Consider the following 18,328-nt stretch of genomic DNA (forward strand, 5'->3'; position numbering starts at 1 on the left):
GACATGCAATAATCAGAGCAAACACATGGATGCTGAGTAGAAGTAGAAAGTAAATACTATTATTCTAATGAAGATTTGGTTCTGTGTTGATAAGTATTTGACTTGTAAGACTCAACTTAACTCTAAAAACTGTAAAAAGGGTCAATGCAACCAGCTGTTTCCCACTACCTTTCTCCAACTCCTTCTTTTTCACATCAGCCTCTCCAGCTCCTGCTGTTCATCTTCTTCACCTTCGTCCCATCCCACTCCTTCCACGCTCTCCTCCTCTCATTAGAGTTAAGTCCCTGATTTGTATTCCACGATAACGGCCAAGATTAAAGAAGGGATTGAAAAAAAAAACATAATTTACATGATGCATTCACTGATTAGGGTAAGCGTCTCTCTTAATTGTGTTGTTTTGCACATGACGGGCCTCTCATGCTGATACTCTGTGGATCTAACTCATCCCATGCAATCTCACCAGTTCACTTCAATTTCCTCCCTACACTTCACTGCATCCATCCCACCGCCCCCCTGCTGTCATGTATGTGGCAGGTTAGGGACTCGTAGCACTGGAAGAGGGTTCAGAACTGTTAATGGTGAATTATTTGTGAATCACTTTGAACCTATCCACAGCTCTGCATTAAAGAAGATATGTCAGCAGGAGCACAGTGATGTGCCCTATATTTGCTGTGTGTGCAGGTTCTTCCCCTGTAGCCATCTCCTCTCCTTTATCCTAATCCAATTGGCAGTAGGGTGCAGACACAGTTGGGAATGGCCACACTTGCAATATGAGCCTGTACTAAATACATTACAGGTGACTTGAGGGGGATGACACAAAGGGCACTCTTAAATTATGTGGAAAACAAAAATAGACAGACAAACGCTAATAGATCTTACATGGCTGCTGAAAGGCATGCTCCTGCAGAAACCCACTTATGGCCGTGACATATGTGGCTGCAGCGACTAATGCATGCTCAGTGAGGAGGCTCAGAAACTGGAAAAAAAAAAACATCTCGTAAAACAACCAAGGATTCAGACTTATTCTATTTCCACACTGGTGGTCTTGCAGTGCAAGGAAATGACAGACAGAGCAAAAATAATAGAAATAATACGATAAAACTGAATAAAATGTGTATTTTAAAAATGAAATTTACAATAACAAAATAAGAAAACTCATTAAAAAGACACAATAAGATCAAATAAATAAGTAAGGAGTCTAAAGGCCAGAGGGAAAAAGCTGTTTGTCAGACAGCTGGTGGCGAGTCCATTAAATAAATAAGAAAATAGATGGAAAATGGAAATCTGATGATAGATTTTTAATATTGTTAATAAATGCTATGAAGAACAAAACACAAAGCTTGTGTCACAAGACAGACCCACATTGCTGCTTAAAACCTATTAAATACACATAAATGAGACACGTGAAGTGAGACGCTCCTTAATTACATTGAACTTGAGCACTATTGATTATTTGAATTGATCCATGCACCATCCCCCCACTGATTGGTTAGTCCCAAACAAATCAGTTTGACTATTTTAGCCTTTATATTTTTGTTATTATTAAAACTACATTCTTTTGTCAGGTTTTGCTCTGTCATTTAGCAATATTCTAGCACCTCAAGCTGAAAAAGCAATTGTGGATTAACAAAATACTGGAAGTGAATTGAAGAATGAAGACCACAGTTTTGATGGTTAATCTGATGACTGCACTTATACTTGTTTACCGTCGCCCACAGTAAACATCCCACTTGGGGTGTAGCTCAAAGGGGCTGGTTTGGATGCAGCCCAGTTCAGGCCGCTGCAGCGCCGCCACAGTGACATCAGTCTGTGGGCCGTATGTATTGTTCTGTTGTCACATTCAATACAGCCTGAGTCCACATGATCACTCAGAGCAGACAATCACAGGAACGAGTATTCCATAACAAAGGAACTAATTCAATGGACGCCCCCCGCTCTCCTCCAATCAGAGCTCTCTACCAATACATGTACAGAGGTCACTTAATACGACCTAATTGTTTGGCCATGTCTGTTGCTCTTTGGTAATTAATATCACAAAGCGCCTCAAGTCAAGTGAAAGGTAAGCAGAGGAAAGTAACCTGGACTTACCCTGCTTGAATTGACCCTTTTTAAAAGTACATAAAAAAAGGTATTGAAGGAAAAAATGAATAGTGAAAGATGGTAAACAAATCTCAGTGAATAGGTTTCAGTGGTACTTGTCTTCCTCTTCCTCTGTGCTGCAAGCTATAAATCATTGAATTTGTACATGAGAGCAGCCTTGGTAGCTCATCGAGTGTTTTTATGGGCACTGCAGCCGGGGGGGAGGACTTGGGAAAAGCTTGGCCATAACTTGTGGACCTTGTAAACGAAAAGGGGACAGGGAAATAAAAAATACAAGGACGGCTCCGCTCAGTGGCCTACAGACAGGCCAATTCCATTTCTTTCTGTGTATCGCAAATTATGTCAATACACACCGGCTCTTTGCATTGGCAGGAGGAGGAAAAAATACAGACTCTCAGCCCTCCTCTGTGCCTCTGCATGTTTATCTCTCTGTCTGTGTTTCTATTTACAGCTGAGCACGTTGAATACTGCTCCTGACACAATGCAGTTTATTCAGATCTGTCATACCACCATGCGTCTCGAGCTGAGGCCCGCTGACCCTGTTTGTCGACATGATCAGACTTCAAAAGTGTAGTGTGTGCGGTGTGCTTGTAAAGGGAGGTCAGTCTGAGCATGCTACAGCAGTATTATCCTTGTATGGCTTTTCAATGCTGCACATTTTGTTTGCACTGGATGGATGGATGTCTGTCTTGGGACGATCGTGTATTCAAAGTTGAATCCTGCGATGAAATGAAACAAATGAGCACAAAGGTCCACTCGGGCAAACACAGGCAGTCTGACTGTGCGCAGGGAGAGAGAAGAAAAAAACCTGCAAAACCAGCAGCAACAGCTGGATGGGTGTGTTTTTCTCTCACGTGTCAGGGGTGTTTTTTCCTCTCCTGGGTCGGGGGGTGTATATCCACTGACAGCTGAAATTCTAGGCGAGCCTCTCGTGGCGTCATGCACTCCTCCAGTGGACCCTGCACGTGAGACTGCACCTTTTTTTTTTTGTCACACCATTCACAAGGCACTGTTTCAATTACATACAGAGACAGGTTGTTGCTGTTTATTCTTTTAAACACAGCCGACAGGTAAATAAGCAGAGGACATGTACGTTTGACAACTTTTTAGGGAACTAGTTTGTTGATGACTGATTTTAATAATCTTCTACATCCCTAATTCAAGGACTGTATCTCTACTGGAAAATAAATAAATAACAAAGAAAAAATAAAAAAATAATGTTGGTCCCAAATGCAGTGAATATATGAATGAAGGCTATTTTAGGGTTTTAATATACTTTACACTATTTAAGAAACCTCCCAAATTAATACAAAATTATTATTAATAATAGTAATGACCATAACAATAATAATCCATCTGTCCATCCATCCATCTATCTATCTGTCTATCTATCTATCCATCTATCTATCTATCTATCTATCTATCTATCGATCTATCGATCTATCTATCTATCTATCTATCTATCTATCTATCTATCTATCTATCTATATATCGATCTATCTATCAATCGATCGATCGATCTATCTATCTATCTATCTATCTATCTATTTACCTTTCTATCTATCTATCTATCTATCTATCTATCTATCTATCTATCTATCTATCTATTTACTTCTATCTATCTATCTATCTATCTATCTATCTATCTATCTATCTATCTATCTATCTATCTATCTATCTATCTATCTATCTATCTATCTATCAATAGGAAATCAGTTGCATTGGTTTATAATTAAAATATTTTTTCTTTAACTGTATGATAGTTTTAATATGAAATGCAATGAAACCACAGAATAAAATGTATATTTCATATTTTTGTCACAGTAAAGAGAAAGTGTTGCAGCAGGCTGCTCTTTCCCTCTGGCTTTTATTTTGGAGGTTTGTCCCTGCAGGCTTCTTCGCTCTCTCTCAGCTCATCATGGAGTAAGAGTGGATTGTTGGCAGATGAGGGCGCTTCGCCGCCATGTGAAACACACACACACATACACGCACACATACAAGCACACACACACACAGTGGCTCAGTCCCAGCGAGGTGGTGTTGTGTGTGTGTGTGTGTGTGTGCAGCCCTGAACGTACAGATCGGGCTTGATGATGAAGTGAGTGGCAGAAAAGACAGAAAACCGTCCGAGGGGAAGCGGCGCACACTCGAGCCGAGGTGTGGGTGGGCGATGTGAACAAATCCTGCTCGGATCAGATCTCGTTTCGGGGCCGAGCAGCAGGCTCGAGGTGCGGGAGCAGGACTTTTCCGCGCCTGTCGGTGCTCACGCTGGACATCAGATGACCAAGTTCTGAAAAGTCGATCCGCTCGAGACATCACAACAAGTGAGTGGTTTTATGCGTCTTTTGTCAACATGTTCCAGAAAGTCCGGTTTTACGCAGCTAGACGCACGACGCGTAAAACTTTCCTTCAGACTGCTTTACATTGTCTTTACGCATCTGGCTGCTGAGTGTGAGAGATTCTCACTTCAACCTGCCTGTAGCTTGTGCTTGACTTCATTTGCATTGTTGATAAGAGCCCACATTAAAAACCACAGAAACTTGAGGTTGTCTACGATTCCGCTGCACTTTGGTGTAAGACACTGTGGGGATGAGGTGACAGACATGGTTGGTTTGGACTGCTGAGTTGTCTCCCCCTTACTGACGACACGTGAGGACTTTTATTTAATGTTTTTAGCTGTATATTGTGATTTATGATTAAGATAGTAAGAAGGACCTGCTAAAATTGCCAGAATATTTCTAAATATTTTGTAGAGTTGCTTAATTCTTGACACAATCCATGTGTATATGGACCTCAGTTTGGCCCATAACAGATAGATATTCATAAAGTACAACTATGATTAGTGACTTTACAGGTGATGAACATCAATTTTCAAGTGTTTCAGCCTGTTAAATCACAAACAATGAGAAGTGTCAGTCAGAAGTTGCCACGATCAGCTCATGTTGACACTTTGGTTTCATTAAAACAGCCCCAAAATTCTCTAGAAATTCACTTTTCAATTATATATAAAACAGGAAAACCGCAATTTTTAGCTAATGGTCAGAATTAATATTAAAAATATGTAAAACACTTTTTTTGCCAGAGCTTCAACAAGGCTAACCAAGGCTAAACTAGTTTGGAGGACAACCTAGAGATTTAATATACATAAATCCAGGGTCTTACACTGTATTGATAACATCGAATAAGTGGGAATACTTATCATCCAGTATCCAGAATATCAGAGATTGTATCCCATTGAACTGCTTCAGCTTTTTTAGTAAATTTCAAATCATTTTAGTTTCAGCTTCTCCTCTCACATTGTTTGCTCTTGTCAACACTTCCCCTGCTCTGCTGTTTCAATTAGGAAACACACACCCTGGGATTAGACACAATGTGTAAACCTACATACGCACGGCCTTGTTCAATGCTCTCCAAGGTTGTTGTTTTTGGTGGGAAAAAAAGGATTCTCAGCCTCATTGCTCACATCTTCTGGAGCCATTCATGTTTTATGTAAAATAATAATTTAACTAAAGGTTTGTTTTGCTCTGTAGTGGGACTGGCTAATTAATCTCCTCAGAGACAGTTTTATTGCACTGTTGGGTCTCCTGTTTAGTTGTAATGTGTTTATGAACTTGACAGGAATGCTTTGCTCGCAGTTTTCCTCTGTAATGGCTCGTTCGTTGTATCTAAATCACATCACACGCAGCTGTATGAAAAACTGCTTGTTTATTACGTCCACTGGATGCTGTTAGTTTAGAGGCCAATTTAATAATCCTCCGAAATCTCTTCCCATTGATACTTGTGTTAGGGTCCATATATCCTTTTTCATTCAAACAGGGTGGTTTGAAAATATTCACCTGAATGTAGCTGAATCACGTTTAATGGGACTCAACGTTGGAATGCTCGCTCAGTAAGCACTAAAGCAGAGGTAAAGCACGATGAAGGACATCGTAATGGCAGCCATTAGCATCCACCAGGTACATGAAAGAGGGGATTTTTTTAAATAGAAGAGGTGAGAAGTTTTAAAGAGACGTTAGCTCCATCAGTTTCTGTCTCAGTGTCTGCCGCACTCCCACGTACAACATTAAGTACAGCTGTTACGTTCTACACCCTTTGACAACACTCTGGAAACCATTCGATTTTAGTCTTTAGTGGTGTGCATGACTCTCAGGATATATACGCGTGTGTCCGACAACGAGGGAGAAAGTGCAGGATTTAGAGCAGCTTGCAGATCTGAGCACGTGTACTTTAAACAAGAAGCAACAAGAACTTTGATATCGTCTTTTAAACACTTGTCAACTCTTCAAGTTGAAGCAATGAGTGTGTAGCATTCACCACCACAGCAGACATTCTCCACTAGGATCAAATGTTTGCTCTGTACGGTGCACACACTTTCTACGTCTGCTGTACTCTGTTGCTTGTTCTCTTTACCTTTCTTCTTATCACTCCAATGCACACACTTGATTTAACGCACACATATCCGTGCACGGGCGTACACACACACACACACGGCAGCTCCTTCCCTGTCTCGCCTCCCACACACGCACAGACCATGGCGGGGTTTGCAGATGTGTGTCCTGATCTGCGTCCAGCAGAGGCTCTTCTCATGCCAGTGTGCTGACTCTGAGTTTTCCACTCTCTCTTATGAAATAGGAGCAGGAGACATTAGAGCCATCCAGTAGCCAGATCTGAATGCCTGAGAGACACACACACACACACACACACAGACACACACGCACGCTCACACTCGCACACCCTTTCTTGTAAATAACCTAAACCTAATTCTAACCCTCACATTAACACCAAGTCTTAACCCTCAAACAAGCCTTTGAAAAGGGAAGACCGGCCAAAATGTCCTCACTTTCCAAAAATGTTCTCACTCCGTAAGGTCTATGCTCAAAATGGTCCTCACAGAGTACACATACACACAAACAGACACACATGAACACAGGTTAAAAACACATACTGTGCCCGTGTGTATAGTTTCTCCACACACACACATGCACTCACACTTTGACTCAAACACACACACATCCGAGTTAAAAACGTACCATATGCCTGCGTATATATACTCCCCCACACCGACACACTCACACACGCACTCACACAACACACCGTGCCTGCGTGTATACCTTCTCCCCACACACACATACACACTCGAGCACACATGCTTACAGGTTAATTAATGCATGTAAATACATCCAACAGTACAAGGATATGAGGAGTAGCTGTTGCAGTTCTTGTGTGAGCGTCTCTGGATTCTTCTTCTTCTTCTTCTTCTTCTTCTTCTTCTTCTTCTTCTTCTTCTTCTTCTTCTTGTCTGGTGCAACAGGCTCATGTTGAAGCCTGTGGTATGTTTACACAAATGTTGAATATTTTAAAGACAGAGATTACGCAAGAAAGGGAAAGGTCGAGGGCAGAAAATATATTTGCGTAATTCTTGTGTAATTACGGAGAGACCTAATGGTGGACCTTGGACTACTTTGTGTGCGTGTACACACAAAAATGATCACGTCAAGATATAATAACTAAGCCACAAAATTGGTTAAATGATAGAACAGTTGTCGCAGTCATAGAGTAAAGCGTCACCTCGCTGAGGCAGTTATTCCAGTTAATTCAGGTGTTGGGAAGTTTATGGATTCTCAGTATGTGAAAGGCATGATGTGATTTTGCTGTAAAAATGTCAACGTTTACACAACTGTATACATTTGTCTAGTTTTGTTTATCACCAAGATAAATAACAACTTCTCATTTTGGCACAGATCCAGTTGGTTTTCAGTGACCTCAAAATCAGGAACATCAAAGTTTGAGCACGATCATTAACAAGATGAGGAGTGTGCCAAACTGGCATCTTTTCTAAATTATTATCATATGTTTTAAAGTTCGTCAGGCTGCCTCTCGCACCTTACTCTTTCGACCAATATGGATTTCTGGGGGCCGATACCGATGTTAGGGAGTAAAACATTTCTGATACCGATATATTGGTCGATGTTATGTTCCCCGAATGGGTCAAGGGGAAGGGTGGGGAGGTAACAATGTAATTGAATTACAGAAAACGGAACCAGTTTAAGTTTAAGTTTAAGTTTTATTTAACAAATAATGCAAACAATTTACAACCAACTCAAATCTACTTTCTGAAAAGAATCATATCAACCAATTTAACCAGCCAACCGATAAACCAGTCAGGCTCTACTTTTCCGATGTTCTCAGCCTTTATCATGTGGCCATTTTGCAGCTGTATTAGGTGACATTTTCAGATTACAAGTGGGTCGTCACTTATCAGCAGATCGCCGGTTCGATCCCCTTCTCCCTTACTCTGCTGGCCTTGGGCAAAATACTGAACCCCTAATTGCCCCCGAAGGCCAGCAGTGTGTGAGTTATGTACGATAGAGACAGTGCTGCACATAGATGCACTGTATGAATGCATGTGTGCAAAAAGCTCTGGGCAAATGTGAAGCGCTTTGAGTGATCATCAAGACTAGAAAAGTGCTATATAAATACAGACCATTTACCATTTATCAGAAGTGCTTTAACACCTTTCACAAACTGACTACTTGGAGGAGCTGGCAGTGCAAAATTGGCTGATGTAGAAAAGCACAATGGTTCAAAATAAATCCTCTTGTTAAGTTTTTGTGAGTAGTTATATTTCATTTGCATGTTTTCCTGTCGGAGCCTAATCCTGGCTTCACCACTGGCTAGCTAACGTTGGCACATTTTACCCAAAGTGCTTGTTCCTACTCACCCTCTGTGGTCCCCCGCTCCAATTAAAGATGCTTTGTGGTGTCACAAATTCATGCTTTATTCATATGGGCCTGATTCCAGGATTATAGTTGATTGCCTTTGGTTGCAGGCTGTCAGACCCTGAATGCCTCGGGATTTAGCTATGCAGGTTTGGCTGCTAATTCAGTCACTGGTTTCATAGTAATTAACAAGGTCAAACCAGATTGATTCACATCTTTCTTTAACGCTCCTGCAGCCGTAAGTAGGCCCAGTGAGATAAGCACTCTGGCAGGAAAAACTCAAGAGTCAGTCTCTAAGTGTACAACTATATACACATAGAGAGAGATGTCATCAACTTGCATCATCCTTTCTGAAGATGCAGCAAAACACAGAACAAGCTTTTCCTTGTTCCTTATTATTTACTTTACTGTATTGAACAAACTGTATGTCATTGGCCAGAGTATTTTTAGACAATGGTTGCAGCAGCAGTTTCATTGTAAAAAAATCGGACCAGAATTTCTGACGGTACCAGAATATTTTACACAGGTAGACTTTAGTCTCCAAAACTTTAAATCAACCAGTGGTAGGAACATGTACTTTTGAACTGATGGCTATAGCTTACACTGCGTTTTTCTCGCAATTGTGTTCTTTGAGCTTGGCAAAAATTGCACAGTGCATATAGGAGCCAACGTTTAAGATCAAGTGAAGTATTAGTTGGGAGTGTCTGACGCCCTCTGAGGAGAATTTCTCTGTGTTGTTTTTACCACCAGTGACACATTTACAACTGACCTCTGATGTCAAACTCTGTCTGCTTTTCACTACCTTTCATCTGGACCAATCACTTGACTCAGGCAAAGGTGCCAATTATAAGCTGAATGCCCGTGTCTTCTGTCTTAATGAGTGTGTGTGTGTGTGTGTGTGTGTGTGCCGGTGTCACACAGATTGTAGACAACAACTCATTGGAGATGGTCCGTGTAGCTTGAGTCCATCCCAGCACGTGGTCATTACAGTCATTATCCCATTTTAGGGCGACCTCATTTTCCTGTGTGCTTTTATGTTTGTGCATGGATGTACATTGTTTGTATAATTGTGTTAATGAATGTATGATGTATGGTGAAATTATTACATTCAACCTATAAGTTAACACTCAGCAGGGGTGGAAATACTAGGAAATTAACTTTTTTTTCCAAACCAGTGCTCAAGTAAAACCAATGGTTAAAATAATTATTACCCAAGTAGAAGTGAAATTACTTCTGAAAATGTACTCAGATAAAAGTACAAAGTAAGTCTGTTAAATGGAGTCTGAGTAAACATTTCTGCTACAAGAGGAGGCCCTACATGTTCTTTGATACTTATATGTGATAAAACTGACTAATTAAACAACATCTATGGGATACCAGGCATATACGTATTGGTTTTTCAATGCTGTGTATTGCATCACCTGTGTCTATTTCAATGTTTCTCTTCATGAATGACTGACAAAATTATGACCCACTTGTTGCTTGCTCTGTAGCACTACGAGTAAAAAGTGAAATATTGAACTGTATGCCTTTAAGGCCACTAAGATCCAAAACCATTTTTGATTTAATGGCTTTATTTGTAGAATTTCCTTTTTGCATTAATTTAATGTTATTATAGGTGATCATCAAGTATAAATACTTGACTAATTCAGTACTGACTGTTTGTTCACTTAATGCATGTATCTGGGTCACTTTCCTCATGGGCACCTCAACAAGAAAACATGTACGAAGAGGTTTAAAAAAAACTATTTTAATTAAATTTCTGTAATCTTTAAAACTTCTCAATATCTCTCAGAATGTGGACAAATCTGTTGGTTTCCATCTAATGAGAAAACCTGACATTTCTGCACTTCAGAAAGAGAAAAAGAAACGTAACTTTGAAAATGTCTCTTGGTTTATTGTCCATGGACTCTTGTCAAACAGTGTATCTGAAGCATGTGTCAGCCAATAACCAATTTATGAGCAAATAAAAAACAAGATAAGCTCCCCAACAGACACAATAGGGCCAAATCACTCCCACTATATTTATAGTGTATTCAAAAGCAGTAAGCTAGAACCTATTTCAGATATGACTTCAGATATGTTTTTGTTTAATGAGCATTACCTTTTTCTTTTCTTTCCTAATAATAAGTGTAAACACCCAAACACTGTCTACACTTGCTAGATAAGAACATTTAATACAACATTTCAGTCAAATACTGTCTCCAGGTATATTTCTTCCACAATAACAATTGATATATTAAGAAACTATAACTGTGTCTGTGTGGATGAATCTTGCAAATCTGCTTGTTTTATTGCCTTGTAACTATCTTAGTTTCCTCATAACTCTGAAAAGGCTCTTCGCATTTTTCCTCTTGGTAATGTTTTCTCCCCTGTAATGACCCTGCACCAATAGTGTAGAAAAAGGAGAGTCTGTTTCATAAGGCCACTCCCCTCTCCTCATAAATTTGAACTTTTACCTCCCTGGATCCAGTCGTATCCAAAAAGTGGGAACAAGGTAAATAAGGACATGACTGTGAGTTCGGTCATGTTTTGAAAAATGGTGACTGAGTCATGAAGACTTAATATTTCTGCGCATACACTGCACTCTTTCTGCTTCTTCTTTGGTGGAACCTCAGATGAATTTTGGCTCACAAAATCGCTTTGTGTGTGTGTGCATACTTTTCTCCTGCAGCTATAGAAGGGACTAATACAGACACGATGTGACCTCTCACCCCTTAAACTTTTTTTCCCCTGGCTTCACCCTTACCCCGCCAAACCCCCTTGGTCTTTAACCTCCCTTGCCTGGCAGATCCTTTTGAACAAGCACAGATGACTAATAGAGATTTGAGGAAACACGGGAGAGAAGCCTGGTTCTGGCAGTGGGGTGCCATGTGTGTGTGTGTGTGTGTGGGTTTGTATGTGTGATGCCCTTGTGTGTGTGTGTGTGTGTGTGTGTGTGTGTGTGTGTGTGTGTGTGTGTGTGTGTGTGTGTGTGTGTGTGTGTGTGTGTGTGTGTGTGTGTGTGTGTGTGTGTGTGTGTGTGTGTGTGTGTGTGTGTGTGTGTGTGTGTGTGGGGCAGAGGTAGTGGGAGGAAGGTTGACCACAGATGCCTTAAATGTTTACCAAGGGACCCCAGGAGGCTTGGGCTGAGCCTCCCTCTTTTCTGATTGGCTCAGGCAGCCTTCCCGCGAGCCTGGGAGCCTGTAATTGGCCCCGGAGAAGAAGAGGAATGGGGGAGAAATGTGCACGAGTTGGAGAAGAAGCACCAGGCCTGCCAGGGCTTTCACAGAGAGAGAGAGAGAGAGGGGGAGACTAATGTTGGGATTAACATGAGGCCACATGTTGGAATGGAGGGGCTGTTTGGCCCTCTTTTATAACACTTTGGTTCCTCAACTGATTAAAGAATGTTACGCTCTGAAAGAAAAGACAATGCCGAGGAATAAAAGAGGAGAAGAAGAAGACGAACAATTTTAAAGTGCTCATTAAAGCGATGTTCAATTCACCATAATAATGGTGCTTCAGCTTTTGATGAGGAGCGAAAAATTAAATGTTTTCAATTATGATTTCAGAACAGAAGATAGTCAGACATGAAGCAAGCTGGAGTGGGAGTCAGAAAACGAACTCGGGCAAAAATATCAGATGTAGAAAAGGGTTGACAATTGTAAATGATTGATTTTAAATGGAGCTTTTTGGTTCAGGCCAGATGAGCCTGCTGCCTGACAGCTCCCTGCCATGAATTCTTGCTTTGTATAACTCGGGCATGTGTGGCCTCTTGACCCTTGGAATGCGCACACGCACACGCACACGCACACGCACACACTGACGACTGAATGTTTATATCAATGGAGTTCCAATAAGATGTTATGGCGCAATTAAGACCTTGTCTTCACTACTGCTGAGTTTCTTTGAACAAATATTTTTACCTCAATTTTTGAAAATATCTCAAACAATCATGTCGGGCCAATAAGTGGCCATAAAGTCTACATCAACAATCCATCAAACACCAGAGAAAAACCCTGTGGTAATCTGAGAATATATTGTTTACATGGCAGTGTCTCATTCAGACTGTTGTCTTAATTTGGTCAATATCGAAATTCGATGTCCATGTAAACATAGTCATTGTCCCATTGAGAGTCTACAATGAGTAACTTCAATTTTGCAAAAGGTGAGTTTTTCCACATTTTGCTGTTGTGTGTTTAGTTCAATGTTTTTCTCCTTTTGCTTTTGCTGTAGTTGCACTTCTTATGGGCTTTATTTGAAATCTGCAGTAAATCTAATCCAGAGTAAATGGAGATCTGGCATCCTCCCCCTGATGAGGTGCCAGTGTTTGATATATGCTGTTGAACAAACACTCATATGAACTTTGTCCTGGCATTTACCTCCCACTAAGTCTTGCAAGGCTCACTCCAAGCGTGTTGGATTTGAAAATGTGAAAATGTGGTATTGTCACAGTTGCTCAGTAGTTGTCACTCTATGTAAGTAAAAATATATCGTGAATTGGTCTTTTGGCTTCTTATCTCTCGGCCCCCAACCCTAAGTAAATACATAAAGGATAACCTGGTATGCTCTGTTGCACACTGTAGTTATGCTGTAGGTCTTTAAGATCCTCTGTCCTCAGGTCACACCAGAATTGGGTAAAAATAATGGCACTGTTGCCCTCAGAAACTCAGGCTCCCCGTTTGGGCTTGTTGGCTGCCCAGCGAGGTTGTGGAGACACAGCTGTAAATAGCCAAGGGTGCGGACAGAAAGTTGGGCCTATATTTAGAGGTCGTACTTGACTGGTAGAACTTCTCCGCCAACACCAGCGCATTGGAGGAAGAGTTCGTCTGGGGTTTTCTGTACGACCAAACACATACTGGGAAAAAAAATCTCCCGGGATAGCCTGGGCGAGATAGACAGTCACCACATCTCTTATTTAAAGGTGTCGGGGGGGGACATTTGTAGGAGAGGAATCAGGCTCAGGGGAAATGATTGTCCTGTATTTCGTTAAACAATGTGATAACGACACTAAATGCAATAGCTACTCTTGCTTGATTAGCCTGGGCCGCACTGCCTACCTGGTGTGCCTGACGCCTACCTCTCTGAACTGCTGCAGCTGCTGTTATGTGTCTGCACCGCCGACGTGTCTGCTGCAGCGCTGCTACTAGAGTTTGCCTTTGATAAAGGCCTTTTTTTTCACTATTTTACATAAAAACATTATTGACATTAAATCATTACTGTCAACATTGACCGTCTGTACACATGTAGCCTCCCCTTTCTCCATTGATGACATGTAATTGCAAAAATTATTTTTAAAAACCCAATATTTTTTCATGCCTATTTTCAGATATAGTCCAGACATTGAAAATAAATGAAAATGTAATGTTGCTGGAATTATGTCATTATGAATATCAACAAGTCTTTTTTGTGAACTTATGCTGGGAATCACAGGCGTCTCTCAAGAACAATAGGTGAGAAACTCTAAATGGTGTGTGACAGTAGCGAGGTGGGACTCTCATGTAGGCAGTGTGGCCGCTCTAACCTGTCAACATGGGCGTGGAAATGACAACCAATAAGTTCTGCGACTGCCACGTACGAGTAATGCCGGCAGTGTGTCCCAGGCTTTATGTGATGAGAGAGCTTAAAGCTGTATGTAATAATGAACCCACAGATAAATATCGCTGACTGTGCAGTTTCCTTCAGGGGTATTTTACAGCAGCTAGCTAATGAACATGATAAAAGATTTAGGGGCTACAGAGCATTATTTTGTTCAGAAGTTGGTGGAGACCAAAAACAGAGCTGAAAGTAGAGTGAGGTGGCCAGAATGACTGCTAATCAATGCTACCGCTAATGTATCTCATGGATGTGTAGATAAGCAACTGTTTGCTAAACCCGTTTTCAGACGTGACCTCCAGGTAGAAGTGGCCTCAGAGTTTACCCAGAGTTTGCCTTTCACACGAGCACAACACAACAGGAGGTTCTCTGCACAGACGTGTCTAAACAGCAACAAATCCTCCTCGTTCAGGTGAGAGGTGGAGCAGTCTGGTGCAGCTTTAGGAGGTCAGGCGGATAAAGTCCGTAGAAACTGCGGAGCGTCTCATTCGGACATTTGCGTTCACACATGCACCTCCTCTGAAGAAAATACGTAGTGCATGTCTGTTTTACCATATCAACTGCAACTGAAGTGCAAACTGCTGCAACCAAAAGGCCCAAAAATTACAGGGTTAATTTTACCTTATATGAAGTTGGTCCAGAAAATGACTTTGCCTTTCACATATGAAGGACTCAGAAGGAAAATTGCTCCAGTCAGACGTGTTAACAACAACAGGAAAATTCAGGAAGATAGAGCATGTATTAGGCAGATATATATTATACATTATACATATAATTCAGCTGCTGAAATTACATGCTTTTTTTTTTTTTTTGCATCCATTACATGTCCGAAACTCCATGAACACGCCCACATGCTTGCTGTGAATTTTACAGACATTTCACAAGTGGGCAGGAAAAGTTCAGGTAAATGTCTGGAGCAAGAACTCTGACATTTGCATACTCTGGAAAATATCCGAAGTTCAGTTCATGGCTAAAAGCAGCTTCTGTGTGACTTTTTGCAGATGTTTTGAATTTCGTTTCTTTCTGTGATATCTGAACCCCCAGTAGGTATTTCTGTATAAAATCACAGCTAATGGCGAATAGGCTTAAGCTGGAGAAATGTTATTGGGATTTTCTTTTGTCCAATTTAGAGCGAAAAGTATCACCAACACAAACAGCACATTTACAAAGAAAAATATGTTTCATACATTTGATCTCCAACTGCCACTGCAGCAACCTGGGACAATTATTAACTATGCCTGGTCTCGTGTTGGATTTCACAGACACCAGCTGAAAATAAATGGCAGCCGCAGTTGTCCTCATAGGGCAGAGAGAAAGAAAGGGAGGAAACAGGGGAGGGAAGGAAGGAGTTTTTTTTTCAACATGGGTATGTCATCATGGGGTCCAGCTGATAATTATAATCACAGTGCCTCTGTCTCTCTCTCTGTCTCCAGCATCATGGCCGTCTCCTCACCCTCCTCTCACCTCCTGATCCTTCTCCTAATTTCCTGCCTGGACTGGCCGTCCACTCCCGCTTCGGCGTTTCTCTTGGACCGGGACCACATGACAACATCAGGTGGGTTATTGATGTGTTTTTTTCCACTTCTTGTTGTGAGGACAAATTAGCAAAAAGAAATATATTTTTAAGACAATCTCTACATGCAGCTCATGGAACATTAACAGATGTGAGGCAGGTTTTGCTGTTGACACTTGTTATCGCGTCTTATGTCAGACATCAGTTGCAGAATGCTTTGTTTGCTCAGATACACGAGGTCCAGCGTTGAGCAAATGCAGCACTTTCCTGGTTTGGCTTGTCAAACAGGTTGTGATCAATAGAGCCAGGGTAAATATATGGCTGGGGCTTCTCTATCAAAGTCCAGGGACAGGAGGATGCAGGATGTTCAGCCAGCTAATCCAGTTGTCACAGAGCCATTTGAAATAATTAGGTGAAAGAATGCGGCGGCTGAGCAAACAGGCCAAACTCCCCCCCTTCTCTCCAAGATAGGACTTTTAACATGAATTATGATGTCTTTCACGGCACCATTTCCAGTCTCAAACAGGAGATGGTGATGAGAGATGGTGATGAGTTGGTAACTTCTGCCAACCGGATGGAGCGACTGCAGATTGAACAGGGTGAAAGTGTGCGGCCCCCGCAACTTTGGCCAAGACAGTTCTTGTTTAACTAGTTTACCTTTTGCGGGAACGGCGCATGATTCAGGGAAACTCTCACAGCAAAGATACTGCAACTCCACAGAGGGGATCGTCTCTGCTGTTGTTTGTCAGGACGTGTCTACATTATCTGTTTCTGAGAGACCGATAAGACACCATTTTCTGTTCAGACCCTCGCTGCTGTTTTACTGAATATTTTAGAAATGAATTTGTTTGAGAAATGAGAGTTGAGACATTGTCTGTAAAGATTATAGTGCAGAATTATAGTGCAGAAAGATTGAACTAGCAGCGTGTCCATATGCATCACAATAATATTTATTGATTTAATTTGATCAATTAACGTTTTTTCTCTTCTATTCTTTGTGTCTTTCTTTTTGATTATCTTTGAACGTTGTTATGCCCACAGTTTGTCATTCTTGAATGTAAATTAATCAAAAATCGCACTTTTTAATATTTTTTCATATTTTCAAATTTATCTTTTCTATTCTTTCTTTCTTTCCTTGAATATAAAGAAAATACAATTACGCTTTTTAATCTTTTTATGATTTTCCCATTTTTCCATTCTATTCCATTCTATTCTATTCTTTCTTTCTTTCTAAGGCAACATTAACATGCAGAGTCATTTAATGGCTCTGAAAACATTTGACACCACAGTTTGTCATCCTTTGTATGCACAGTGTTTTAAGTCCCTGTCACGCCAGTTTATTCTTAGGCACATCTGCTCATTGCCGTTAACGGTTGACAGACAGCGTCCGATAGAGACCTGAGACCCTGTGTGGACAGCTTCTCAGACCGCTGCAGCACCTGTTACCTCTAGATAAAGTATTTCATGTGGTACCTGCACATACAAAAACTTTCTCAGTACCTTCCTTTTGCATTGGTACCAACTCCCTGTACTGATGATCCCTTTGAGTACGTCTCGTTTATATAGTTATGGAAACGCTATGACACACTGAATGGCATTTAAGCTAACAGCAGTGGACCGATTATTTCTCTCTTTCTTCTTTTTAGTTTTGCAACTTAAATATTCCCAACCTGTTTGATGAAGCTGACATTTAACAACGTGCAGTGTTTGTCTGGTGTTGGGATTTGACTTGACTAATGTGCAGGCTGTATAAAAATATGCATATCATGATGAGAATGTAGATGCAGTCACACATTCATCCTTTTTACTGATGGGTGATAGGATACATTAGAAGTGTGTAAGTGGTCATGTTTTCATTAGTGATTTTTATGGTATATTAACTGTTTGCCACTTCCCTAGGAGGCCTCTTTATTGTTGGAAATATTTTCTATAGCTTTAGCTGAAGGATGCCAAATCATCTCATCTTCTTCTGCCAAAATAAGACCACACCCTTCTTCGTCTTCTTTTGAGGGGCTTTGTAAAGGGGGAAACCATCATTACCACCATTAATGTAACATGTTGATTGATGAATGTTACAGCTTCACGCTCAAACTATATTTTTCATGGTTCTTGGTCACTGGGGTCACTTATACAATCTGCAACTTTCTAAAATCCAGCAATCAGAGGATAAAACGGTCAAAGCTTCAGCGATGCATCTGTGAAGTCGAGTTATGAGGAAAACAAACTCAGCTGGCCAAAGTGCCACAGAGCAATTCCCGAACATTGGTTAAATTATCATGTTTTCTGAACATATTGTTCAGTGCTCTGGTGTTTTTCTAGTGGTGAAAAAACTAATCTTTGCCTTTCCAAACAGAAATAATCGGTCCCAGTGCTTGTTGCCACATTCTTGTGCTCAACAGATTTTGGTTGTGAATCTTCTCGT

General features: G+C 40.9%; 1 protein-coding gene across 1 annotated transcript in view; it reads left to right on the forward strand.

The window, feature by feature from the left end:
- Positions 1 to 4,023: 4,023 nt before the first annotated feature.
- The window catches only part of ghra (growth hormone receptor a), a 31,073-nt gene continuing 16,768 nt past the window's right edge, over positions 4,024 to 18,328 (forward strand). Inside the window, exons 1-2 of the mRNA XM_035165049.2 lie at positions 4,024 to 4,424; positions 15,827 to 15,948. Of these exons, the coding sequence (XP_035020940.1) occupies positions 15,831 to 15,948 (118 nt within the window). The 5' untranslated portion in view covers positions 4,024 to 4,424; positions 15,827 to 15,830. The remainder of the gene's footprint in view (positions 4,425 to 15,826; positions 15,949 to 18,328) is intronic.

Source organism: Hippoglossus stenolepis, chromosome 9, assembly GCF_022539355.2.
Source record: "Hippoglossus stenolepis isolate QCI-W04-F060 chromosome 9, HSTE1.2, whole genome shotgun sequence".
NCBI lineage: Eukaryota > Metazoa > Chordata > Actinopteri > Pleuronectiformes > Pleuronectidae > Hippoglossus > Hippoglossus stenolepis.